Genomic DNA, 27,847 nt, shown 5'->3' with positions numbered 1-27,847 from the left:
ATGAACCTGGCGCCTAAGGTGCCAGGATTGAACCCAGATAGCCCCTAGCCGGGGCTGCTGAGGTTTTACTAAATGTCTAGATGCCTGCTCCCGGGGCTGATGGGCTTGGTCCGGATGCCTGGGGGTAGGCATCATGACAGCAGGCTAGTGAAACCAATGTCACTGGGGGTGTAATCTTTTTGTTCCCAGTCGCCACATCTCTCCACTTGCACCCCGCTTCTGGGTGCCCAATGTTTATCCCAGCTTCCTGTAAGCACCCGCTTGGAATCTCACCACAACGCCCTTCCTCCTGGGGTCGTGGAGCTTAAGATAGCCTCTGCCTGTCACAACCTGATCAAATGCACTCCAAGGAAGTGGGGGGGGGGGGAGAGCACACCTCTGTCGGTACGATGCCTTGCTTGGGCAGTTTTTCTTCCTTTTTATAACTGTTGCTGTGGGCCCAACTCGGAACTCAGTAAGTTGCATCCTCACACTCCTGTGGCCATTTTGAATCCTAATTAGTTCTGTTACCAAGCACCCAGCTTTATACACACCTTCTTGATTCCAGCAGTTACCACAAAGCTGTATTGCCACTCTTCCAGCCTTGAATAACCTTGTCACCCTTGTATCAGAGGACACTGGATTTCAAACAGCTTTGAAAACTTGTGTGAAGGCATCATGAAGCAAGACACAGACAACAGATTCAAAGTTCAAAGCAAGTAGGTTTATTAAAGCAAATGTCAGGATGGTAGAAGGTCTAACGTGTGCCCTATGCTAAGTGGGGATTTCCCTACCTGAACGAAACTAAGGAAAGTCTTAGTCAGAGTTCAACTTAAAACCTGTCCGTGTTCAAAAACTATTCTTGCCCTCACAACTAAAGCCAAACCATGTGCAGGGATGTCAATAATAAATAAAATGGTGATCAACACAAAGTTCTGAGTATCTTCCAGCTCTTAGCTTCCTTTTCACCTTCCCTTCCTCAAGTTCAAGAAAGTTCCACAAAAGTCTCAAGATTACCTTTCTCAATTGCAATGCAACACAGCTCCACACAATGCTCTGAGTTTTCTTCCCCAAGTTTAAAACACCACACTTAAAAAAGAAAAGGGTCTTGAGGTTCTGTCCTCAAGATAGTACTTAAAATTCTTCGGGTCTCCGGGTTACCTTCCCCAAAACATCTGCGTAGCATCTGATATTTGATTGTCTTTCACAGTTCAACACAACTCCAGGTCAACATGACGCTCCTCCTGGATTACATCATCAGTACACTTACAGTGTACTCCTTGGTTTGTTTCACAATATGCAGTTTCCTGAGGGCACATAGTTCACAATACTTCTCTTCACTGTTAACTCTCAACAAGAGCACCTTCTGGTTGGTGTCCTTTTCACCAACTTATTTCTACATGTTCAATAATGTCTTTGGCTTTCACAATGTAGGGCTCACTGGTCTAGGCACAGTTGTCAGACCACACGGTGCAGCCATCGCATGTCGCGCAACCAGGAACCCTAGGCTCTTCAATCCACACAGTTTCTGCTGCACCTTCCCCAGTACATCGATTCACCTTCACTTAAGTTTCTCCTTATCGGCCTCTTGGCTTTGTGTGCAGATTTACACTCTCCTGTCTTCTCGTGGTTGGTCTGTTGGCTTAGCTATAACATGTCACACACCACTTGCCAGTCTTTGGCCTTTCCACGCTGTATTCATGTATAAAGTTCACTTAATGGTGATCTTACTCATGCCCTACCTTTCTGTTGCACTCTTTCACACTTGCGTTCTTTTCCATAAGTTTCTTTCCTATGGGCACTTTCCCCTTTGACTTTCATCAGTTACTAGCATTGCCTATAAAGTTTTTATTCCGTTTGACAATCCATGTACTTTGTTTCAAATTGTCATTCCGCTAGGTATTCAATATGCTTTTTCTCAGATTTTCAGTCAGTACGTTATTCAATATACTTCAATCAGCTTGGTTTCAAGTTTTCTTTTATTCAACACTTAGTAACTTATGCGAAGCCCGCTAGGAGTGCCCCGGCTTTTGAGTGGCTTTCCCTGACACTCACCAGTCCTTGGCGTGCCGCTTCGGCGGCTCCTGCTGCTTCCTTTCTGCTTTTCAGGCCGGCAGGCAGGCCCCTGCGAGCCTCACTTGCATGCCGGGTGCTGGCTTGCACACGCCGGCAACTCTTCTGCTTGGAAGTGGATGGCGTCCTCTCTCCTTCCAGCTTGTTCGCAGCCCCAGCTGCTTATTCCTCGACACAGACGCTCCCACACCTGTGCCAGCCTAATGGCCCAACTCACGTTGGGCTCCACAGGGTCCTCTGGGCTGTCGGCCAGCATCCTGGCTCCTCCTCAGGTCTCACCACAGCTGCGTCCTTCCAGAAAGGATTCCCTGCTGGTCTTTCCCACACAGGCCTCCCTGTTGCTCTCTGTGCTGCTCCACGGGTCTTCTTTTATACACCTGCACCTACTTGACAGGTTGCAGGTGTGGATTCTCAATTGGGCTTGCCTGACCATACTTAAAGGGACATGCCTGACCTTTAAAGCACTCTACATGCATCTTCTTCATTCCAGTCCTGGAGTGGTGAAATGAGGTTCTAGTGTTCATCACTCCTAGTCGCCTCTTCGTCTTCCCAGTACTGTCGGAGGTAAAATGTGTGAAAAGGAGGGCAGAGGTTTACAATAGCATATAAAGGCCGTGGGAGAATTAGGTTGTTCTTCAGTGGGGAAAGGGGGATACCATGGTTCGCCTTCTAGGCACCCCACTCTTAACCCCTCTCTTCACCCTTTTTCTGGTGCTTCTGGATTGATTATATTTCCTGTCATTTTCTTGTTCAGTGGGACAGAGATAACAATACCACATAATTGCTTCTGGCATAGGGAATTCTTCATGAAAGGGAAATGCAGAGTACCGTGTCTGGCCTGAGGACATCTTGTCTCCAGTCCCGAGGACCTTCTACCTAAGTGATCCTCCCTTAGTTCTCCACCCCCAGGAACAGGATAAAAAAGCAATGGCCTTTCCCTGGCCACCTGACAATAGGACCCAAGGACCCAAGAGGAGTAGATGTGAGGACACCCTCAGGTTTCTCACAGTGGTTAGATCTTAATAGGGCTAGTTTCATGTTAGAAAGGGTTTGTCTACTGGCTTGAGTAATGCTTGATCTTCTTGTGACTTCTGCAACTTCTGCAATTACAACTTCTAAAATTACAAAGTATTTTGTTCTGGATGTTAAAAGATTCAGGTTTCACTAGGGAAACAGAATTAGGTTCATGCGACAACTCTTTGATGGAGAATTTCAACTTCAAATAACTGTAAAGACTTGCTTTCCTTTTTATTCATACCCAATGCTGCTTCAACGTGGATCACGAATCACATTCATTTGTATGCGACCTTTCTTTGATGTAAGTTTTCTTATGGGAATTCGGGAAAGTCAGCTGCTACCTCTCGAGAGATTACAGAGTTCTCCCTCTTAATTGGAGAAACGCAACCTCTCCTGAGTAGTTATTTAATACAACAATGGAAAATAAAAGGCTTTTCTTATACGCCAGCACTTTGACTCATGTTAAACATGCGCTGGATACATTTCTTTTGTTATCAAGACTTCCAACGGCAAGAAACAACTTTCACTCGCTCCCACTTCAACGTAAGTTCTACTTCAGCTGGTTACAGTTACCAGCAACAAGTTTTCATTGTATATGCGTATGGAACTTCACTTACCGTCTTCAAAGACACTGCAGTTGCTACCACTTTTCTTCCTGCTACAATGACTTCAGGCACTCTAGGGATCCACCCTCCTCTGCAGCATGGGTGTCTCTGGTGCGTCCTTGATCAGAGTCTCCTCTCCTACTTCCCTCGACTTGCTTCTGCACACAGGTCTCTGGTAGCTGAACAACCTCAGCTCTGCACTCACATCAATTAGGCACACCTGGGAAAACCAAATTCTCCAAGTCTCTCTCAGTGCAGCCCCAGCCAGACAGAGTTTGTGAACATAGGACCAATTCAGAACCTGCAGGTGAAATCTGCTCTTCTCTAGTCCCAGCGTCCCTTAAGTGGACACACTTCCTTGTGCTCTAATTCTTCTTCGACTACTGCCAACCTTCCAACTCCTGCTCCTTCATACTGCTCCTTTCTGCTGCAGCCTTTTATGCCTCTCAGGTGGGGCAATTGACTTCATGTGCAGGCCCTTAATGTTAATTGCCTGACTCTGGCAAAGACCATTAGGTCTACTTGCCTGACCTTCACTTCTACATGCTTCCTCAGCCCTCTTCTTTGTCACAGTCCCTGGAGAGTTCTGGGACACGTTTATTTTAAGGAATTCAAGTTTTTCCACCTCTTTGACACTTTTAAGGGTGGTTTCAATTCCCTTAATATTCTTCGAAGCGGTATTGTGGGTTGTAGTCTTAGAGACAAAAGGTGCAGAGAAGGCATCACTTTCATCATTCTCTGTATTGTGCCTTTTGTATTGAGGAGGACATTTGAGTTTAGGATAAAAAAGACAGGTTCTTTTGGATGCAACAGATTTAGTTTGTATCTTGGGTTTCATCACCTTAGTTTTAACTGTAGGCTGAAAGCCATTAGAACGATAGCAGGCCATAACCTCTCCTGCAATGGTAGCAAGAGCATCCCTCTCAGAGGAAAGATACCATGTCTCATCCCATGGAATCTCCTCACTACCATGGGCCGGCTTTCCACCCAGGTGATCCTTCTGCAGTATACCACCGCCAGGATTGGGATCAGTAAGCATCTGCCCTCTCCAGGCCAGCTGTGTGGAGACTTTAGACAGGGTTTTGGCGAGGGTTCCGCAGGATTCCCTCACAGTAACCTGTACATAATCTTCAGCACACAACAGCTGATTTTCTAACATGTCCTACAGAGGTTGTTCTAGAGTATAAGTTGGTCCGTTCAGGGATAGCTTTATATCTGGCTATCTAGACTGGATGTAATGCAGTCTTAAATGCTAATCGATTGAAGTAGTGTGGCAGGGCCAGCATTGTGCAACATGGGTGCCTGATTGCAGACAGGCCCCCCTCCCCACCTTATCTGCGGTGATGGCAGCCTCCAGGCTGAGCAGCAGCCAGAGGAGATGTGCTCTCCAACATTGGACATCGAGGGGCATCCCCATCAAGGGGTGCCGCAAACACCTCCACACCGGTCAGCCAAGGACGCAGCCCAGCACACCTGCAGCAGAGGGAGAATGGTGACCGTGACAAGACACGTTTCTGAGCGAGGAGTGTGATATTAACCCACTAGCCCACCAAGGATGTTTTCTAAGGGAGGAAGGCATTAAAATCGGGGCCCCACTAAACCACCATGGAGTTTTGAGAGGGGGAAAAAGCCTCCAGCGAAGGCTTGGGAAACCAGTTGTCTTTAGGGAGCCAGTATAGGCTCCATGTGAGGAATGTGAGAAGTGCAGCAGGGGCCATGTTGGAAAGGATTAGGGCTTACCTGCCCTTTTAAGCTACCTATGGCCATCCCATGTCACACCCCCTGGAGCCACGTAAGTGATTGGACGGGGTGAGTATTCAATCGTGGCAGGGGGTGGGGTATTTAAGGAGGTGTGTGGGTGTGGGTTAGTTGTGTGAGGACATGCGGTGGTGGAGGACATCTGAGAGACCAATGGCAAAAGCGATTGTAATGTGGAGGATATTGTTAATGAGGGGGTCTGTGCAGTGTTTATGTAAGAGAAGGGCGAGTTTGAGTAGTAGATTCTTGTTTTTTTTCTGAAACCACTTAGTTACAGGTAACAGGAATGTGTGAGTTTTGTTTAAATGATCATGTTGAGTGTTTGCCTTTTATGGGGCTTCTGTGAATTGGTAGGTATCGACTAGACACCTGCAACAGGATAGGGAAGAGATGTTAAGAGCCATAGCGCAGACAAACTCATGCAATATTTGGTTTATAATTAATTCCACAGAAATGGACCAGAGTACAATGCAAAGTGGGATAATTCAGGAAAAGGTCTGGGTGGACCACTTCTTAAAACTCTATGGGTTAATGGAGGATTCAAAGGTTTTTTCCTCTGAGGTAGCTGCTTGGGAGTTGAACGTCATGCAGGAAGCAGGCTCTAATGGTCTGAGCAATCAAATCCTAAAATCTGATATCAAGCTTTGGTCCCGCTTACTGGCTATGCTCTTCGAGAAGATAGTGAGCAGTTGTCAACTCCCTGAGTTATGGAGGAAAGCAATTATTATACCCATCTATAATAAGGGGGATCGGTTGGATCCAACAACTACCGACCAATCTCCGTTTTAGATGCAGATGGAAAGATCTTTGCAGTTTTGGTCTTAAAAGAGCTGAAGAAATGGGCAGAATCGAAGGGCATTCTATCTAAACATCAGGTGGATTTCCGCAGAGGTCTTTCGACCTCATTAAATGGCTCAGTAATGATTTCAGTTTCTAGTGGGTCATTCCTAAAGGGTGGCCTGGATTGACCTATCCCAAGCTTTTGACACTGTCAATAGAGAACATCTGTGGGGTAAATTGAGGAGCTGGGGCTTACCCAAATAACTGCTAGCAATAATCGTGGAACTACACAAGGATTCATAACTTCAAATAAGACTCGACCGAACAGGGAAACTGTCTAGAGCCATCAAGACGGAGAGGGGGGTGATACAGGGATGTATTGTCGACCCCTTCCTCTTTAACCTCTATCCGACCTAGCAAAGAGGTTGGAGCAGTCAGCATTGGCAAGTCCGAAGATTGGAAAATTCAGAATTAACTGGATTGTCTACGTGGACGATATTGTTCTACTGGATTACACCGATTGATCGCCAGCGCATGCTGAATGTGCTGGAAGGATATACGAGATTAAACGACCTGAGGATTAATCCACTTAAGTCAAAAATTGTGATTATCAAGAGGCCCCTTAAAACTACCCCGCACTTCTCGTGGCGCATGAGCAATCAAATTATACCGATCGCAAAAGAAGTCGCATATCTGCGTTAAGTAGTTAGATCCTTTCCAACTAAAGTTATCTAAAGGCAAACTTAGAGGGAAAAAATTGTCAACTGAGTTCCCAAATGAAAATAATTATAAATAAATTCTGTAAATTCTCCCTGTCTCCAGTCATAAAATACTACATTGGCAAGGTCATTACGTCACTGTTATTTGGTCTTGATGCAAATCCCCTGTCAAAATTAATGGATTGGGATCGATTGGAGGGAAAATTGTGGAAACGTTTACTCTATCTTTCCAATTGTGTTCCTATTGCTAGCCCGAGGTATGAAATGGATCTTCAGTCAATGAAATCACTGATGTAATGGCGATGGGTATCTTGTATAGATTAATCCTGGTTCCTCCTAAATCGTTGCTGTATGAGGATGTTGGTTTTTGCCCGAGGGACTCTCTTATCAATATTTGAATGACCTTGCTTTAGCAACCTTTACAGGCTGCTAATGCATAGAAATGGATTTGATCCAAGACCAGGGGGAAAGTGAAATAGCGCATAAAAAGGGCTGACTAGATCAAGATGATTGTGGTAATGCAGTCCCCAATTGTGTCCCCATCTCTCAAGTATGGATGGGGGATAATGTCTGCCCCTTATGTGAAGGCACGAGTCCTCAGACAGTGAGGCACTTGCTGAGCGAATGCCCGGGAACCTTAGAAAAGAGGGTGAATCACGCTTTGTAAATAAAGATTGGTGGTTAACAACAGATTGCTTCTGGGAGAGGTTCGCCTCAGGTAATTAAACTCTTAACGATGGAAATAATGGAATTGCTGAAAGAGCTAAATATGGCCGGTTTTCAACCGTGAATCAGGCCACAAGTTTTATTTTGATAAATTTCTATGATTGTCATTTACAATTGTTTAAGTTTATAGCAGTAACGTATCTGATGAACTTGAATTTTTTTTCTTCTTTTTTCTCCTTGTCTTTTGTTTACTTTCTTTGTCTGTAATGACTAACGAGATAGCTAAATGAGTTGATATGTACTCCTCTTTTTTTTAATTAATGTGTTTTTATATTTATTCACAGATATTGATTTTATATTGTAATGATTATTTTGTTTTGTGAAAAGTCCAGGTTTTTGACTAAAACACAGTAACACATTTTTTAAAAAGAATTGTGTACAACTGATGCCTTCACATTGACTTTTAATGTAACATTCGCCATACCCTGTATATTTTATACTGCACTGTTTTATATTGTTTATATGCAATACCATAGAATGGTAGTCTACTATATAACTCAACGCAGATTGGTAAAGATTTTTTCAATGACAGTAAACATATTTCTTTGTGCATGCATTTATACAGTTAGTTATTCAAACATTATATTCCTATGGCTAAGTTATTAGTGTACCATGCATACTAACCTTCGTTTCACCAAATTTTGTCGTTAAAGGTCCAGGAAGCATTAGCAGGTTTGCGGTTTTCTGAGGACCGTGCTGAAGATGATCACAAAACAGAATGCAGTAATCTCGAAAGGCCCACCACCATAGAAAGCTCAATAGATACAGGTTGGCACAAGGCCGTTGTTCTTAGTGTGTTAAACATTGAATTTCCACATATCACCCATGCAGTCAAATATTACGGAGTTCATGTAAGTGTTTCTACCACAGCAGTATAAATGCATACACAGATGAGCATATTTGGAGAAAAATGTGTAACCAGCTTGGAACATGGTTGCATGCAGTGGCAGATCCAGGTTAGGTTTGGGGCGGGCCCTGAATGCCACCTTTGTGCCTAGTTTACCCCTCTGATTTTCACAGGGCTACCATTAACATTGTGATATTTATTCTTGAAAATAAATAGAAAAGCGCGTGCCCGATTGTTTGGTGCAGTGTGTGCTTGACCCCAGGTTACTTAGCAACTGCAGCAACCAGTACCACGTTGATCAGCGGCACAGTGCTATTGTCCTCCCGTGGTGCATGGGCAGTGCCTAGATTCGTATTACCTGGTGCCTGTGGCCTGGTTTGTCCTCCACCTGCAGAGAAGATTTGCTGAGGCTGCAGAGCAGAATGCATACATGTTTGCATATAATGTGTGTATACCTAAATGCATGATTAGTCTGTAGCTGTGCGCCATGTCTATATATGTGTTAGTGTCAGAGTGTGTAATAACAAAGTTGCAGTAGAGAAATGTGAAATATGTTTTTTGGGGCACAAGCAGTTTAAGTTGCTGCAGTTTTGTGTCCCATGAGCTTCTTTATGTATGTGGATGCTTACATGCAATTTGGTCTAAAAACCAACTTGATTCATCGATCATTTTACGTTTTAACTTTAATGTAGTTCCTATGTAATCAACAAAATTCAAAATTGATTTTCTTCAGTTATGTTAGTTCATGTTCAGTCTTTAATTTGTTATCAATAGTCACTTCTTATCAATTTGAGGTATTCAGTCCTTTATTTGTTGTCTTAACGATTGAGCTTCATTAGATCTACTAATCAGTTTCTTAACCTCTTTACTGGTCTGATTTTGATTTTGCATTCTTTATTTCAAATGCAGCAAATGTTTGTTTTCCTGTCAGTTCTTAAGTCTCTAGAATGTCAATTCTCATGTTTCTTGACCAGTTCTTGATCGTCAGTCCTCTAAATACATGTTCAGTTTAAGTTCAGTTTTTTAAATGATCCTAATGTATCATTAAATTATTTTTGATCTTCTAAAATCACAATTTTCTTGATAGTTTAGTATTCATCAGTGAATTCTCTTAACCAATTATTACTTATTTTAATCTCAATACTTTTTTAGTCATCAACGGATTTTCTTGACTCTTCAATTTTCAGTTCTTAATTATTTCAACTCAATCTTCTTGACTAGTTAATCCTCAAACTGTCTTTTGCTATTATCTTAGCTCATCAGAATGATATGTGCACCTTGCTTGCAATTAAATAATGAGAAAATATGTGCACCTTTCTTTAGTATCTCCTTTTGTATGTAATAGTCTTTGATTTTAGTTCTTCAAGAGGCAGTTTCTATTGCAAATTCTTAGGTTTATTTGGTCTAAAAGCGTGTTTTGCACTCATGCGGGCACCAAAAATAAAAGGCAAATATGTTTTTGGGTGCACAAGCAGTTTAATTTGGTGCAGTCTTGTATCCCAGGAACACATTTTTTATTTATGATAGTCATCACATCCACCAAGATATGCACATATCAGAGGTAAACACACATAACATAAGATTCTTCATAAACCACTCAATTCACAGAGCTGCCATCTTTCGTAGAGCGCTATGACCGTAAAATGTCAAAATATCTATGACCATAGTAAATTAACCTGCTTTGCTTGTTTCTCCTCTGGAGAGCCATATGCTTATGGTTCAAGTGCCACTGATATGGCCTTACTCACAAACGCCCCAAAAGATGTGATATAAAATCATTTGCTCGATTAAGGGCATCTTTTAAGATGGGGACAGATTCGACAGTAGATTCGTTGTCTGGCAACAGGTCCCATGTGTAATACTTTGCATCGTCTTTCTTGTACTCTTGCTTGTTTAACCAGAGCTCGCGCTCAGCTCTTCACCATTTCCACAAATCCTGCTGCAGGTCTTCAAATGTAGGTGTGGCTACATGGTTCCACCATATAGCAATACATCCTTTTACTAATATTAACCCTAGCATCATACATTTTGCCAACCTTATAATCATCCGTACCTCCACTCAAAATTCCAACACCCACAGGCCCCTCGATGACATGGAGTAACCCAGCATTTTCTGCCTTGCAGTGGAGGCAGTCTCGAATCCTCGTTGCCCAAGCAGTTTTAATTGTAATGGAGTATGAAAGCATCACAAGCATTGTATTGCATTCGGCATCAGCCTGCATTCGGATAGACTATTTTAGTATTCAGAGAGGTGCGCAGTGTGTTTTGGTGAGCCTGAGACTGCCCAGGCTCTTTCTGCTGCTGCTGCTTCTGAGACATTTGGAAGTCTGTTTTCCATTTCCACTACTGCTTCCAGGAGGAAGTAGCTTAAAACCCCTAGCACACGCGGAGCGCGCGGTGCGCGCAGTGTGTTTTGGTGAGCCTGAGACTGCCCAGGCTCTTTCTGCTGCTGCTGCTTCTGAGACATTTGGAAGTCTGTTTTCCATTTCCACTACTGCTTCCAGGAGGAAGTAGCTTAAAACCCCTAGCACATGCGGAGCGCGCGGTGTGCGCAGTGTGTTTTGGTGAGCCTGAGACTGCCCAGGCTCTTTCTGCTGCTGCTGCTTCTGAGACATTTGGAAGTCTGTTTTCCATTTCCACTACTGCTTCCAGGAGGAAGTAGCTTAAAACCCCTAGCACACGCGGAGCGTGCGGTGTGCGCAGTGTGTTTTGGTGAGCCTGAGACTGCCCAGGCTCTTTCTGCTTCTGCTGCTTCTGAGACATTTGGAAGTCTGTTTTCCATTTCCACTACTGCTTCCAGGAGGAAGTAGCTTAAAACCCCTAGCACACGCGGAGCGCGCGGTGTGCGCAGTGTGTTATGGTGTTCTGGTGTTCGGGCGAGGGCGTGGGCCTGCGGGCCTGTCGTAATGGATGGATTATCGTACAAACGCGGGAAAATAGGAGACCGCTTGCCCTCCCCACCCCATACAAGGCTGCAATTGCGACGTTGGAACTCCGCCTCCGCATCCACATCTAATCTGACTGATGCGATTACTGGCCAACGAGTAAGTACAAAACTGATTAGACATAACGACATCGTAAGTGAGTGTACCGGAACTTTTGTGGGAGAACCTGAAGATGTGGTATCATCATTGATGTGTTTGAAGAATAAAAGCGCAAGGAGAAATGCAGTATGTACCGCCACTCCAATGATAGATTTTTTACCCTCCACACTCTCTATACCGCCAATAGCCCCCAATACCCTGCAAGTGGACTTGTCAAATACTGACAATAGCAACAATCACCTAGCCGGGCCCGTCTCACCCCTCGATCCCCCTTACCTGTCTCCCCCCGTGTTACACAAACTGGCCATTGATGCGAGCAAGTGCACACCGAGTGTGATGTCACTATGCTCGGCGAGTGATGGGACGGCCGAGCGGGGTGAGAGGGAATGTGCGCCTGGTGGCCGTGGGGGTGGCATCATGGATGACCGCGTGGGGCTGGGGACCCCCCCCCACCTGGGAATTGTTGGGCCAATTCTGGTGGAGGTCGGGGCCTCTTCGCCTGCGGGCGATCCCCGGGGCGGACCCTCCCACCCCGAGCCTTCGATTGCCTCATCTGTCAGATTGATGGCGCCTGATCCAACTGTCAGCTCCGAGTGCTCTGAGAGAGAGATAAGACGCCGAGAGGATTTTCGTGTGCCCGTCGTCATGCTTGATGGGCCGACCAAGGTGGACGCCTGTAACACAGAGTCTGAGGTTGCGGCAAGTCCGTGCCCAAGCTATCTGAACGCTGCGCCCCTCCCTGACGCCCACTCTATAAACTCTTCTACAAATAAATTACCTAAATTGATGGTGTTGGCGTGGCGCGCTCATACTATGAGAGGATGCACAAATAATGGCAACTGTGATGGCAGTCCAGATCCAATCTGGAAAGAGGCCCCTCCGTCAAAACTGCGCACCCCTTCACTCCCGCCCTCCAAGAAACCATACGGCCACTCTACACACGGATCGGATGTATCGGACCCCGACAAGTCAAACACTGTGCTAGAAGACGAAGTATTTTGCATCCTCGACAAGCACTTATCTGTCCCAAACAAGGGACGCGCTTCTCCAGCACTCCCTAAAAATAGAAGAGTCTCGTCAGAAGCTGGAAACAAAACTTTGCAAGAGCTCGCTGAAATAAATAAAACCTTGCAAGATTTTTCCCAAATAAACAAAACTTGCAATTTTACATCAAGAGGAGAGCATAGCATAATTAACTGGCAAAGCCAGCGGACGCCTATGGCGCCCAACCATGAGACTCAGCCAGAGGCAGACTGGGCTATCACAAACTCTGATGCTCTGCGTAATTGGAAAATTGCTCTGCAAAATGATAAAGATGTTGTTTGCCCGGCTTCACCTCGCATAGCCTGTTCTCAGGCTCGTGCCCCTCAAAGACAGGAAATTGCGACAACACGCCAAACTGACTTCAGAAGTGCTAAACAAAATCCCGCATACATCACTCATGAGCGTGACTCTCTCGCTTCCACCTCATCCTCTTCTGAGATTTGTTCAACTGCTTCTTCAATCATAGAACGCGACTTTCCAAAAGTCAGGAGATCCAAAACTCAATCACATAAAAAAGATCGCAACTCAGAAGTCAGGCTTGACGCGAACTTTACCAAAGACCTACAATCGGTCTTAATGTCAGCAACTGGAATTTCGCTTGCTCCATTTCTAAAGCTCTATGAGCAATTAAATGATAATGTGAAGGACCTGACAGCTTTAGTGGCGCTTATGAACTCAAAGCTAATCAATATAGAAAAAGAATTGCGCGCTGAAAGAAAAGACAATGGAACAATAAAAACAAACTTGACCGCTGCCTTGCAAACTCTAACAGAACAGAAAGAAAACAACAAATTGGATAAAAAGCTCCTTGCAGAGGTAGCGAAAGAAGCTCTAAGCGTGCTAAAGTATCGTCACACGACGACACAGGATTCAAATCGGCAACCTAGTCGGGAGCACCCAGCGGGTCAACAAACCGACAAGGGGCAAATTCCTATGGAATCTCCGTCCTACACCTCAATGGGAAATCCCGACACAGTCACTGGCACACTGGTACTCCACCCTACCATAGGGGCACTGGACACTTTCAATAACTCTAGAGAAACCATAGAAGCACTAAAAACTGCACCAACAACTCAGAATTGTCGGAAGGCCAACAACCCGAGTAGCGAAAAAAACTCGCCGCTTCCCTTAGTGCTTGATACTCAGGACAGCCAAGGCTCAAAACCTGTGCCTGAAAATCCCACGAATGAGAGCTTGGGCCCTAGTCATGAAAGAACAAGAACCGAAGCACCTTTTCAAATGAACTTTGCTAGTGTCCTGGAAAGTAGTAAGGGCTCTAAAAATCTGGCGACACTGGATCCTCAAAAACCCTCCTCTTTGGCAACCTCGATCGACAAGGGAGCCCCCCGTTCTCCTGAGGTGATACTAATTCCAGAAACAACAGAGCCTAAAATTCAAATATTTGACATATTCAAGGGAACTGTACCCCTGAAAGTAGATCACAAGAGGCCCAATCCAGGACCGTTGAAAAAAACTAAAAATCAAAGAACTAAAAATCAAAGAATAGGTAACAACTCAAGAAAATTCCTTCGGAATCTCAAAACTGTCAATGTAACCGTTAATAACACTCGAACAGACGACAGAGTCCCAACAAAGATAAATGACCTTACCACTGCAAACACTTCTACAAAGCCTGTAGAATTTGTCCCTCTCCCTGAACCTACCGAGGATCAATCCATCGACTTAATGAACCTGTCTGTGTATGAAGACTTGGAATCAGAGGAGAAGGTTTCTGGGACGGGAGCTGAGGACACCTCACTTGTGGATGCACAGCCGGCAGTTCCAAGTAACGGAAATGACTCTGCGCTTATCCAGATACCAGCTGGCGCTGCAAGAACATGTACTCTCTTCGAAAAGAAGCCTAAACAAGACGAGCCTCACAAAATTCCCTGAAGTCCCATATTCAAAACTTTGGAAGAAAGGCGAAAAGCCCTCGCTCAATCTCAGACGCTGTCTAAACCATTGTTAGACAGGAAGCATGCTCTTAAAGAGGGTCTGTGGACTCATAACAAACCAAAAGATACATTTTTGGATCGCCTTGGTTATAACAAAGACGACGTTAACAGAGTAGGACTGGCCAGAAACGAGATCTTCGACACACAGCTTGGCCGTGAGAGAATGGAATGGCGCAAAACGAACAGGACGGATAAAAGCGCTGGCGACAAAAGTCAAACCTTTTACAAGGCGAGGCTAGAACGTATAGAAAATGGAGAGAAACTCATTTTAAATCGCACAAACGTTCTATGCCTCTTTCAATACGTGCCTTCGCTCAGAACGATACGATCTGAGGACATCAAGACTGTGGAATTCACAAATGAGGAACAAGATGATAAAATCATCCTTCACTTCAGATCCAGAATTGTTCTAAACATTGCACTGGATGCGGGCCCCGCTCTTATATCTATGGGCTTTGACATCTCAGAAGTGTCTGAGCAAGCTGAATTCAATCACAGAGCAGATTCTCAAAAAACTAAACGCGACTCGTTCTACCAGGAACCACTGTTTTCCAATAAAACCGCGGAAACTGAGCGTCCCCGAAACGTGGAATCGTTGCTAGAACGTGATATGCACCTTGTTTCGGGAAGCATGAAAAAGACAATGGCCAATCTCTTCCCTGAGTCTGTACCAGGGAAACTCCCCACAGAGGACACCATCAAAATCACCATCAAAGGAGCTGGCACGACGGATCCGATTCGTGGTGACTCGCAAAGCCCACAAGCCCAAAGCGGAACACAAAAGGATTGGTCCTGGCTGGCTGAAGCGTTAGGCAGATCCTTAAAACGATAACGCCAAGTGGTAGAGCAGCCTTGGGAATTTAAGATCGGATCCTGGAACACCAGGGGCTTCTCCCACCTATTTGTAGAACCCTGGCTTGACGCGCTAGATGTGGTCTGCCTTCAAGAAACGTGGATGATGAATTGCCCAACCATGGACGCCTATGAAGTGGCCTTCAATTCAGCTTTTAAAAAAACTAGAGGAAGACCAATGGCAGGTCTGTTGACAATTGTAAAAAAGAGCTCGGGTTGTCGTATCATTAACTCTCTAAACCTCTCACCCTTCATACTTCTGTCAACGATTGCATTAGATGGGTCTCGAGCTGACAACCCGATCCTTTTCCATTTATTTAATATATACTGGAATCACATTCAGGCCGGGTCAACTTCCTTCATAGATTTAGTTTCATCTAAAATCGACGATCTCTTACTTGAGAATGAGTCAATAAACATCATAATTTGTGGAGACTTGAATATCAACTGTTTGACAACAAGAACGAAAAACAACAAAGTAGTGTACGTACCTAACAACGTGGCTTCAAAATGGATGGGGGAAATGGAAGCTAGAAACTTAGCAATGCTCAATGGAAACTCTGTCGGCGATATACCAGCAAAACCGACGTGGCGACGAGCAGATCAGAATTCCGTCTTGGACTACTTCTTCGCCTCAGAAAAGATCCAACAATCCGTCAAGTCGCTTGAGGTAATACCGATGACTCAAAGCGATCATGACATGGTAATTCTCACCTTGTCAGCCGTAAATCAACTGCCACAAGAACGATGGGAACATCCGATATTGGCTTTGCCAAACAGTGAGACTAACACTACTCTCTGCTGAAGTCTCCACAATCTCAGAAACTTTCATCAAACTGGATTGTGGAGTCGAATACGCACATTTATTACATCTGTTTGTGGAAAAAAAACAGGGACTGAGAAACCATGGCTTTGTTAACAAACATAAATTCGATGTTGAGATCATGAGAAGAAAGAGAGAACTACGCACCTCTATTAGACTCCTGAGATTCAGAGATTCTATTGATGCAGCGCGAGAAAAACGCGTCGCAAAACAGAAATACAAAAATTGGATAAGATCCCATAAAGCCATTATGCTCCAAAATGATGCAGAATTAATGATGTAAAAAATGAACAATAAAAATTCAGCAGAGTTCTGGAGACTTCTAAACAACGAAGAAGCTCCTCAACCCGCATTGATGTCAAATATGGTACCAGCAGCAAGGTGGTCATCACATTTCAAAAACTTGTACAGTAAAAAAGGTACCTGTCAGGCCCCTATAACACCAAATTTAACCAAATGGGACCTGACTTTCTCTAAAGCTGACATACTACAGATAATTAAGAACGCCAGTGCCTCAAGGGCTCCTGGACCTGATGGTCTGACTAACTTTACCCTAAAACAAAATCCAGAGCTATGGGCGGACTTTTGTAAGGAACTCTTCACTCGAATATGTAGAAGACGAGAATCCCCAAAGTCTTGGAAGAAAGCAATAATTGTGCCCATTTTCAAAAAAGGAAATCGGCTCGAGCCAAAAAACTATCGACCAATAGCTCTTTTGGATGTATTGGGCAAAGTGTATGCAACCATGCTGCAACGAAAACTCTCACAATGGATTGTTGACAGTGGTCACCTTGATGAAAGACAAACAGGCTTCGTAAAGGGGGTCGGCTGTGGCCTTAACCTTCTGCTGATAAATCTGTTGAAAATGGAAGCCATTAGAGCTGGGAGAAAGGTCTATCTTGCTCTGATAGACTTTTCCCATGCGTTTGACTCCATCGATCGCGAGTTACTTTGGACAAAAATGTATAACTGGGGGTGCCCTGAGAGTCTGTTAGCCGCCATCAAAGAAATCCACTCTGCCACCACCATCAGAGTACGCCTTGACCAAGGTGGATTGCTCACAGATGAAATTAACACTTTTTGTGGTGTCAAGCAAGGTTGCCCTTTGGCGGCGATCATCTTCAACCTTTTTCTCTCGGATATTGGCTCCGCAATCAACGAGCCACGATCCTTCTCCCCCATGCTACACGGCTCTGCATTAGGCTGGCTGCTGTATGCCGACGATTTGATCTTGTTGGACTCTACCCCAATCGGCCTTCAGCGCAAAATAAATGCAGTTGAACGGTACGTGGAAAATAACGGACTGCTCATCAACATAAAAAGCGAAATATTAACACTACAGAATTTGCATACGGGATGCCACCGGAAAAATAACAAATTCAGATGGCACTTGGGAAAGGAAACACTTACTACGGTGGAAAGCACTAGATATCTTGGGATGCACATTAACACAAACATAAATGATAAACCCTGGATGGAGATCACGAAGACTAAATGTCGACAACTAGCTTCCCAAGCATCTATACTAAATAAAAAATATGGAAAGTTTTCACTCAAACCAGTGATAGCATTCTATCAGCAGAAGGTTGTTCCAGTCTTGATATACGGCGCAGAGAATGCCTTTGGATGCTCGGCTGAACTTTGGTCACCCCTAGAACACATTTTTTGGGTAAAAATCCTACATCTTCCGAACAGCACACCCACATCCAGCATACGCTACGAGTTAGGTTTGATCTCGCTCGAAGCTAGGATCCTGTGGAATACCTTGGCCCTATTTAGGAAAACTGTGATGCCTGCAACAATACCTCAATTTAAAATATTAAGCAATCCTGGCAATGCCAACCCAGACTGTCTCCTAGCATTGTGGTACAAAAGATGCCAAGAACTGCTAACCATTTATGGAACGAATATCAAAACTCTTCAGGCCAACCCAGACCTGGTGAAGAAAAAGATCTGGGAAGCAGACTGGATTCAAACTAGTGAAGACAGAAGAAGGTCTAAAGCATTGAAGGTTGCTCCACCTGAGGCACGAGCTTTTAACATACTACAAAATTATGTAGCCTTGTTCCCGGACAACGCAAAAAGGGCCACATACATGAGATTTCGCCTAAACCTATTCAGAAGTAAAGATAGGACAAAGAACTGGATAGGTAAAGTTGACTCGAACACCGTATGCAGGTATTGCAAAATCTGCGAGGAATCACTCAAGCACCTTGTCTTATTCTGCCCATTCTTTAAACCACAAAGAATTAAACATCTGGGACAAATAATCTCTGAACACGCAACAAGGAATGTAGAAGAATGGTGGCAGCTGATGTATTCCGGCTCCAATACAAAACTAACCAGGGTGCTAACCGTGTTTTTGCAAGAAATTGAAGCGAGCCTTGATTCGGTGAATACCAAAGATGAAGGTTGATGGTACAGGCTCACATGGCTTGTCACCAATACAGCCCACTCGGAGTTACATGTCAAGGTTCCCATGGCCCTGGCTGTGGCCTCCTGTTTTCTTATGCCTGTATCTTGAAACGTGATCTCATGTATATTTCTGAACGTGGAAATGGATGACTTGTGTCATTTTGTTTTTTTTAAAGGTTTTCTATAAACCAATAAAATATATAAAAAAAAAAAAAGTATTCAGAGACAGTACTCCATTCACTGTTCTGAGTTCCTTCTTCCATTCAAACTGAATTATAGTTAGCCTGTAAGCTTCAATTTAATTAAAACGTTGTTCAGGACTGATATTTTCTAACCCCCTTGTGTTAAACGCATTAGCTTGCAGTTAACAGCATGAGGGACTTCCTCACACCTGGCCATAACTTTATGATCTGCGCTGCATAGCCTGCCATGTTCTGGACTTCATTGCTGCTGGCTTGGCTCCTTCTGGCTGTTGATTGCTGGGGGCTTTGCACCATATCCACTGTTGCTGACGGCAACTGGCTTGGATCCTCATGGAGACTGCTGGTTGCTGGTGGAGAGTCTGGAAGAATCTTTGAAGGTAGGTGGCTGGCCTTGATTCTCCTTAGGATGCTGGACTTGTCCTGAAGATTGAAGGAGGTCAAAGGACTGGAGATTGGAAACGGTTGCCTGAGTTTGGATTGGCCAGACTGTCTTTGTTTGCGTGAGCCTGTTCACTTTGGCTATTTTAATACCGTCTTCCCCCAGAGTTTATTTTTTGGTTAGGTGATGGCTGGCCTTTGTCTTGTAACACTTCATGTTGCTAGACTTTCAACTTAACTGCTTATTGGACCATCATATAATTTCTTACGGTTATTCTTTTATTGTTCTTTCTCTCCTTTTGTGCCCTGTTTATGCCATCTTACTAAATTTGTACCAAATCATTAATTTTGTAAAGCACCTTGGTGTAAGGTGCTATATTTGAGAAACCTAAAGGTATCTTCCCATTTTCTCCCTCTGGGTCCTTTGCTCAGGTGGCCAGGGAAGGGCCATTGCGCTTGAATCCTGGCCCTGGGGGCAGCCCAGTGAGGGAGTAGGGGGTCTTCACGGGGAGGGAAAAGGATGCCTGAGGGTAAGACACAATATCCCCCCCTTCACAGTTATCCATCACTCGACTCTCCCTCAACCTTTAAGGGACTCTTATTATTCCTATCCCATTTCCCCTACCAGTTTCCCACATGTACGGGGATGAGGAGAGGCGACGAGAGCGAGGAAGATTACCGGTAGAAAAAGGACTGTGAGGAGGAAGATAAATGAAGAGGCCTACTACACCACTAGGCCGTCCCTATATTGAAGTCAGGCATCTAACAGAAATAATGCCCATTTGCACTCTGGGAAACAACATTCCAGGACTGACCAGGAGAAAATGGGCCCTGAGGGTCAGGCATGTCGCATTAATCGGTCCAAGGAGAGTCCGGCAAGGGAGGCCAAGGACTCACACCTGAAACCCCTTAACACGGCTCAGGTTTATAAATGTTGGGGCCTTCAGTAGTGCCAGCAAAAGCAGTTGAGTTGGGAGAGCAGAAGGGATGCTGCGTGGCGTAGTCCAGCAGGGGATCCCTTCTCAGTCCCAAGTCAGGATTTATCAGTAAAGCAGAGCAAGCTGGGACTGCTGGTTGGAATGGGAAGGCAGTAACACGAGAAGTCTGGGAGGACCGGAGGAGAATGGGATGGAAAGACGCTGGCCTGGTGTACCAGAGAGGCAAAGGAGCCGGGTCTCTGTGAAGCTGGAGGAAGGCGAGGTGCTGCTTATTGGCTTTGTCCAGGCCAGTGCTCGTTCCTCTGAAACATGTTGGTCCCAGCAGAGCCTGAGGGGCAGGTGGTAAGACCCTGACCTCTCACCGCGTATCTCGGGGAGCTGCTCGCTGGTGCTGGGCTGTCTGGGTGAGTCTCACTAGGCGAATGAGAGGAACCCAGGTGCGTGAGGATGGCTGGACCGGGAGCGATTGCTTGAAAGTAAAGCAGAAAGGAAAGGCAATCAAGGAAAAAGCAATCAAGGAAAAAGCAGAGTGCGCATGGGGCGTCAAGCGAAAGACATTAAAGTGAGTGTGCAACAACCCAAAGGAGGAAAAAAGGGGGTCTGAGCGCCCTGATAGATTGAAAATAAGTGAAAGATTAAAAACAAGTGAAAAGAAAGCAAAGCGAGGTTGGGAACGACCCGATATAAGAAAGAAGGGTGCGAGCGAGCCGACAGATTAATAAATTGAATTACTGAGCGAGAGAAAGCAACAAAAAGGGTGCAAGCGATCCGAAAGCAGGAAAGTGGGGTACGAAAGACCTACAGGTTGAAAAGGAAAAGTGCAAGAGGCATGAGACAAACAAAGGAAGGTGCAAGGGTCCACAAACAAAGAACAGAATGTTCCAGGGGCATGATAAAGTCAAGAGGATTGTGTAAGAGGCATAGTAAATAAGAGAAGAAGGGTGCAGGTGTGCACCATAGAAAGAAAGACAGGTGAAAGATAGTATGAGTGGAAAGAAGCACAAGAGGGAAAGGTGCCCAAAAAGAAGAAACGGAGTACAAGGAGAGGAGTGTATGTGCATGGGATGAGCCAAAACCTAGCGTTTTTGAAAGTCTCCGACACTACCCCATGGAAACAACTGTGTTCAAATGGGGCATCTTGACAAGGTGAACTTTCGTGTGAAACCAGAGGGGCCTATGTTTGGGGAAGGGAACCATGAGAGACCCAGAGACATTTATAGACTTCCGGTAAGAGCCCTACGTGGTAGATTCCAAAGGCAACCCTTTTACTCCCATGGGTAAGACTACCTGAAACAGCTGTGGTTTACATTTTCTTTTTAACCTTTAACCACCATTTATCCTTTAAGAAGGTCCCTGAACACATTTTGTCTAAGAGTGAGGGCAAGCATAGGTTTAGACACAGACAGAATTTGGTTTTGGAGTTAGGAACAACGACGTCCCTTAGAAGCATCAGTTGAGGGAACCACCCCTTTAGATTTAGTGCCAGTTAGGTATTCCACCAACCCAACAAAGCTTATAAATAAAGGTTTTCGAACTGTTTACTTTGAGTCTGTGTCTCTATTGATACCATGCCTGTCACACATAAAGCAGAAAAATAAATACATTACACCACAATGGCAGTCGCTTATGCTTTTTCATCTGTTAACTTAGAGAACCGTTTGTGAATGATATTGTTTTAAGCAATTTTTCTCAAATTCTGCTTTAAAATGCATCACTTAAATAAATTACTTCACCTTTTTTCATGAGTGGTGAACCTCCATGTACACCCCTGAATTATTTCAGTCTCCTTTATTATGGTCTGTGACATGTTCCAATTTTGGGAAATATTTAGGCTCCTCCACTGAAAACCTTCACCAGCCATTGCTGATTGTACATCATTTATAATCCTGAGGCCCTCTCAGGAGCTGTCTGCCCTCCTCCATACCCCCCGCCCCACCCAAAGCTGTCTCTGCCACTCCCTAAAACTGCAGCATTGTTGAACTGTCAAAATCAACACCTCTGTACTGAACGGCTTCTTCCCTAACACATCCATTTGTAGTATGTTTGTCAGCTGATTGTTCCTTCAGTTTACAGTCTAAAAATTATACAATTTGACAATTTGAAGTCTGCGTACCTCTTTTTACAGATGCAGACAGCAAATTGTGAGTGTCTGCCACTGAACTAGCTCTGTTCTGTAGGTCTATATATGAAGAAAATTGGTTTGTTTCAGAACTATCAGCAGTATTGTTCTGCCTCCCAGAATAATGGTTGACAAAATAATCCAGCTAATCGTGCTTTGAAAAAAGGGCTGGTGGGGTAGGGTTTTAACATTTCCTATGTGGCTCAGTTGGACTTTAGCTCCCTCCTGCTACCAGCAATATTCCAAGTGTTCTCTCTTAAAAATGGATTTAAAGAATATTGATGATTCAGCAGCAATAGTATTACTGGAATTTTACAATGGGGCCTCAACATTCTTTTGGATCTACAGGGTATTATCTTGTCCCCATTAGAGTGCCCCCTTTTCACTCTCAATTTGCTTCATCCATTACCAACATTCCTGTTTTCTGACCATAAATATTGTAGGCAGATATACAATCTCAGACCTCTACTATCATTATGGTTCCCATTGAGTGCCAAGTTTAATGTCCTCCCACCCCACTTCCCAACACTGCATCTGCAAACCATTACCATTGTTTCTTATGATCCACCCACATTTTCCTTAGGCTGCCCAGGCCAAGCCTCTTGAATGAATCTTGCCCTATGTGATCAGACAGGCCAACTCCTCAGCATCTCCTACCTCGATAGTGCAACAGGACAAGACCAAGCCTAATCCCTACGAATGGGGGCTTCTCCTAAATAAATAAGCATCCTAAAGGGTCTATTTGTCCCCATCCATTTCCCCCGCTTTCATCTAATCTTTAAATAACAATAAAACATCACTCTCCCCCACTCATAACCGCCACAACCGGAACAAATAGTCTCCATTCAGTTCAGTATAGAACATTTATATGTAGCTTCAACATTTCTCCCATTTCATCAAACCTCTACTGGAGAACAACAGTAACATCGAGCAGACTCAACCAATCCTTGGGTATAGTATCACCCTTTTGTTTCACTTCTCTTCAGCAGAGTATTTAATGTTAAAAATGTTCTGGTCCCCAGCTTTAGAACCTGTTTTTCGAAGGGATTGGTTCCTCCGACATATTCCACATCTATGACAGGTAATCACCACAGCTGTGCTGCTGTGGAAAATCTTTCGGCGTCGATAGGCTGTCGTCGAGGGCCTCCGTCGAGCCGACGTCACCGGATGTTATAGGTAGGACGCACGACGCCCGTAGCCTCAGTTCCGTTTTTTCCGTGAACGTGTTCACTTCGGAGATCTCGGCACGCCTCGGTTCTTCTGAGTACTTCTATCGGTTCTTCGAACTTGTTTGTTTGTGAAGATATCATGTCTTTGTCGTCTTCTAACCCGCGGCCGGGTTTCAAGAAGTGTTGGGACTGCGGTTCCAAGATGTCGGTGACGGACCTGCACGAAGCCTGCCTCTGGTGCCTCGGTGAGGACCACACCACGGATGATTGTGACGATTGCCAGTCGTTAACAACGAGGCCTTGCGGGAGCGGAAGAAGAAGCTTTCTGTCGGTAGGGTGTCCAAGCCCCGAAAGTTGAAATACGCTGGGCTTTCGACTGACGATTCGAGAGGCGACTCTCCAGGTCGTCCGCGTAAGTCGACTCTCCAGGTCGTCCGCGTAAGTCCAGGGGTTCTCGGTCCCAGAGTGGGTCCCGCCATTCCTCTGCCTCTTCGAGGCACTCGCGGAAGCGCCGTCACCGGTCGCCTTCCCTGTCCTCGTCCGAGGACTCCTCCAGTCGGCGGGTTGCTTGTCCCAACAACCATTCTTCTCCTGTGGAATGGGATGCATTTCGTATGAAGATGATGGCGATTTTCCAATCGCAGGGCTCTGTTCCGTTTGCGCCTTCGAAAGAAGCCGGCAGGGAACGTGCTAGGGCCACCGCTCGCACGCCTTCGGGCTCGGGCGGTCGGCGTGATCATCGGGAGCCTGCGAGGTCCAGATCAGACAAGGTGGATCGCTCTAGCCATGCCCGCTCCAGGTCCCGGTCCTCGAGACCAGTGGATCCTGTGAGGTCTTCTAAGAAGACGTCAACGCCATCGCCGCCATCTCGGTCGAGGGACCCTGTCGAGGCTCCGCCTCCGAGGAAGTCATAGGCGCCGAGGCCATCAAAGGACATGTTCAGGGCACTGTCCTCGAGGCCTGTGTCGAAGCCATCGGTGCCACGCTTGACGCCGAATCAATAGACGCCTTTTGTGGAGGTTGTACGGGAGGTACCCAGTGTGTCGGTGGAAACTCTGAGGAACGCCCTGAAGAAGTCGGTAAGGCCTGTATTTGAGCCTTTTTCTGTGCCCTCTTCCAGGGTTTTGTTCCAGCCTCTGGATTATATTTCTGAGGTGGAGGAAGGGTCTGAGGAAGGTTTGGTTCCTGATGAGGTTCCTGATGACCAGTTATCTGGTCATAGCCAGTTGGAAGACATGCGTCAGTCTTTGCACGACGCCAGTGGACTTGATACCTCCCCAGAGGTTAAGTTTGGCAGGCCTGAGCCTGGTACACATGCTGAATCTTCGTACAGACGACTCATGTCAAGGTTGACGGAGTACTTGGGGTGGGCTGCAGCACCAGTGGATTTTTTGCATGATGACCTGACGGATATCCTAGACCAAGGTCCACCCACTGATCCGGTGCTGCCATTTCACATGGCTTTACAGAGAAGGGTGGCGGCGGCTTGGACTACTCCGGAGAGTCTCCCGGCAGTGAGCAAGTCTTTGCCAAAAAAATACCGTCCAGCCAGTAGCGACCCCTGCTACTTGACTACGCACCCCACTCCAGAGAGTTTGGTGGTGCAGGTGGCTACGGCCCCAGCAAAGCAGACGTCGTACACTACCATCCCTCCTGATAGGGACGACAAGCGTTTTGATGGCTGGGTGAATAAAGTGTTTTCTTCAGGGGGTATGGCTTTACAGGCAGCCAACTCTGTGTGTGCCTTAGCACGTTTCACTCACACTCTGTGGAATTGTGTGTCTTTGGCGGCTGAACATATTCCCAAAGGGGAGGAACGGATGGTTTTCTTGCTCTTGTTCAGGATGGCAAGGATGCCATGTGTGAATCTGTTCAGTCAGGTCTGGACATTGTGTCAGCTGGTCCATGGTGGCGAGCACCGTAATGCACAGATTTGCGTGGTTGCGGAAGTCGGGGTTGGCTCCTGACGTACAAGCCCGGCTTCTCAACATGCCCTTTGATGGTGAACATCTTTTTGGCAGCAAGGCTGACGAGAGCCTTGAGAGGTTGCAGACCTCCAAAGCTGCAGCGAAGTCATTGAGCGCTGCAGTTTGCCAATCTCCGCCTTTTCATCCTAGAGGACAGCAATGGAGGGGAGGCTCCTTTCGATACTACTCTTCCTTTGGTAGATCGAGGGGTGCTGCAAGTCAAAGGGGTCACCGTAGGAGTGCACAGGTGGAAAACAAGGTACTCAAGGTGCCACGGCCGCTCGGGCAGTTGCCTCTTTGCCCTCAGGCACTGCCGCAGCCGCTTCAGCTCAGTCATGAGGCTATGTTTCATGGTTCGCCGGTTGGGGGAAGGCTGGCACAGCATCTTGTAGAATGGCGCGCCATTACTTCAGATGTGGGGGTTCTGGAGATCATAGCCCATGGCTACTGTCTTCCTTTCCGCCAGAGGCCTCACGACGATCCACCAGGGAATCACTTTGAAGAGTCCAGATCCGCTCCTTGCGCAGTAAATCAAATCCCTGCCGGAGAAAGGCGCCATAGAACTGGTGCCTGTAGCAGAGAGGAACGAGGGATGGTATTCCCCATATTTTTTGATCCCGAAAAAAGACGGGGGATTGAGACCCATCATGGACTTGCGTGGTTTCAACAAGCTCCTCAGGAAGAACAAGTTCAAGATGGTTACTCTTTCTCAAGTCCTCCAGGCCCTTCAACTTCAAGACTGGTTGGTGTCTCTCGTCCTCAACGGCGCTTACTTTCATGTGCCGATTCATCCCAAGCACAAGAAGTACCTGAGGTTCGCGGTTGGCGACTCGCATTTTCAGTTTCGGGTCCTGCCGTTCGGATTGACCTCCGCCCCGAGGGTCTTCACCAAGATCATGGTGGTGGTGGCAGCGTATCTCAGTAAAGGGGGGATTCACGTCTACCCCTACCTGGACGATTGGTTGAACAGGGCGCGCACTTCCGAGCAAGTCCTGGATCATCTATCGGTCACCTGCCACTCCCTTCACAAGCTGGGCTTCTCCCTCAACTTAAAGAAGTCCCACTTGACACCTACCCAGAGGCTCCAGTACATCAGAGCAGTGCTCGACACATCCCTGGGGCAGTGTTCGCTTCCCCAGGTGAGGGCTCATCACATTCTGCAGATGGTGCACAAGTTTCAACATGCCCTGAGTCTCCCGGCGTTCGAGTTCTTGAGGTTGCTCGGCCTCATGGCATCTTGCATTCTTCTGGTGCCGGAGGCCAGGTTGCGGATGAGATCTCTGCAATGGGCTCTCAAGCTGTAGTGGTCGCAGTCCTCCAGCAGGATGTCGGAGCCCGTTCAGGTGCCGCCCTCGGTCGCCCAGGATCTTCTGTGGTGGGCCATTGAAGGCAATCTGATAAAGGGGGCCCCATTTTGGCTGCCCTGGCCGGAGGTAACGATCGTGACGGACGCGTCCCTAACGGGATGGGGAGCTCATGCCAACGAGTTGACAGTCAGCGGTCGTTGGTCTCCGTCGGAGTCCAGGCTCCATATCAATATGTTGGAGCGGAGGGCCATCAAGCTAGCCCTGAAGGCTTTTCTGCCGTCTGTGCGGGGGTATAATGTCCCGATTCTGACAGACAACACAGTGGCCTTGCACTACCTCAACAAAAAGGGGGGAGGGGGCAGGGTCTCTACCTCTGTGCAGAGAGGCGATGCAGCTCTGGTTCTGGGCCATCCAGCAGGAAATGTCGATCTCGGCAGTTCATCTGGCCGGAGACGAAAACGTGGCGGCGGACGCTCTGAGCACGGTCTCTCATGAGTGGGAGCTGGCTCAGGAGATTCTCCTGGAGATCTACGCCCTTTGGGGGACCCCACAAGTGGATATCTTCGCCACCAGTGCCAACCAGAAGTGCGAAAGATTCTGCTCGCGGGAATTTCCTCCAAGAGGAGCCTTAGGGAACGCGTTCGCAGTGGAGTGGTCCTTCCGACTGCTGTACGCGTTTTCTCCAGTCCCCGTCATTTCGCAAGTGCTGCGGAGGTTACGGAGGTTCGGTTCCCGGATGATCCTCATTGCTCTGGCATGGGCCCGGAGAACATGGTACCCGGACCTTCTCGACATGTCCATCTGCCCTCCACGCTGTCTTCCCTACTGAGACGATCTGCTCTCACGGGAGGGGGGGGTTAGGTTCTCCATCCAGAGGTCAAGTCCCTCAACCTTCATGCTTGGCTTCTGAAAGGTTGAGGTATAAGGATTGGGACCTTCCTGAAGAAGTGATGGAGGTGTTGCTTTCGGCCAGAAGGCCCGCAACAAAGTCCCTGTACCGTTGCCGTTGGAGAAAGTTCTGCGACTGGTGCAGGGTTCTTTTTTGCGTTCTTTAGCCCACAAGGGCCTGCAAGTGGGTACCATTAAGGGTTACCTGGCGGCGCTGTCCATATTTAAGCGCTCGTCTGAG

The 27,847-nt window shown here is 46.3% G+C and overlaps 1 protein-coding gene across 6 annotated transcripts in view; it reads left to right on the top strand.

Moving 5' to 3' along the window:
• Nucleotides 1–27,847, top strand: part of PATJ (PATJ crumbs cell polarity complex component) — a 3,332,662-nt gene that overhangs the window by 1,317,008 nt on the left and 1,987,807 nt on the right. For all 6 annotated transcript variants that reach the window (XM_069642041.1, XM_069642043.1, XM_069642045.1 and 3 more), the window contains one exon: nt 8,311–8,425. In XM_069642041.1, the coding sequence (XP_069498142.1) occupies nt 8,311–8,425 (115 nt within the window). The remainder of the gene's footprint in view (nt 1–8,310; nt 8,426–27,847) is intronic.

This window comes from Ambystoma mexicanum, chromosome 1q, assembly GCF_040938575.1.
Source record: "Ambystoma mexicanum isolate Mex_15411 chromosome 1q, UKY_AmexF1_1, whole genome shotgun sequence".
Lineage (NCBI taxonomy): Eukaryota > Metazoa > Chordata > Amphibia > Caudata > Ambystomatidae > Ambystoma > Ambystoma mexicanum.
This window is presented reverse-complemented; position numbering and strand designations above follow the sequence as displayed.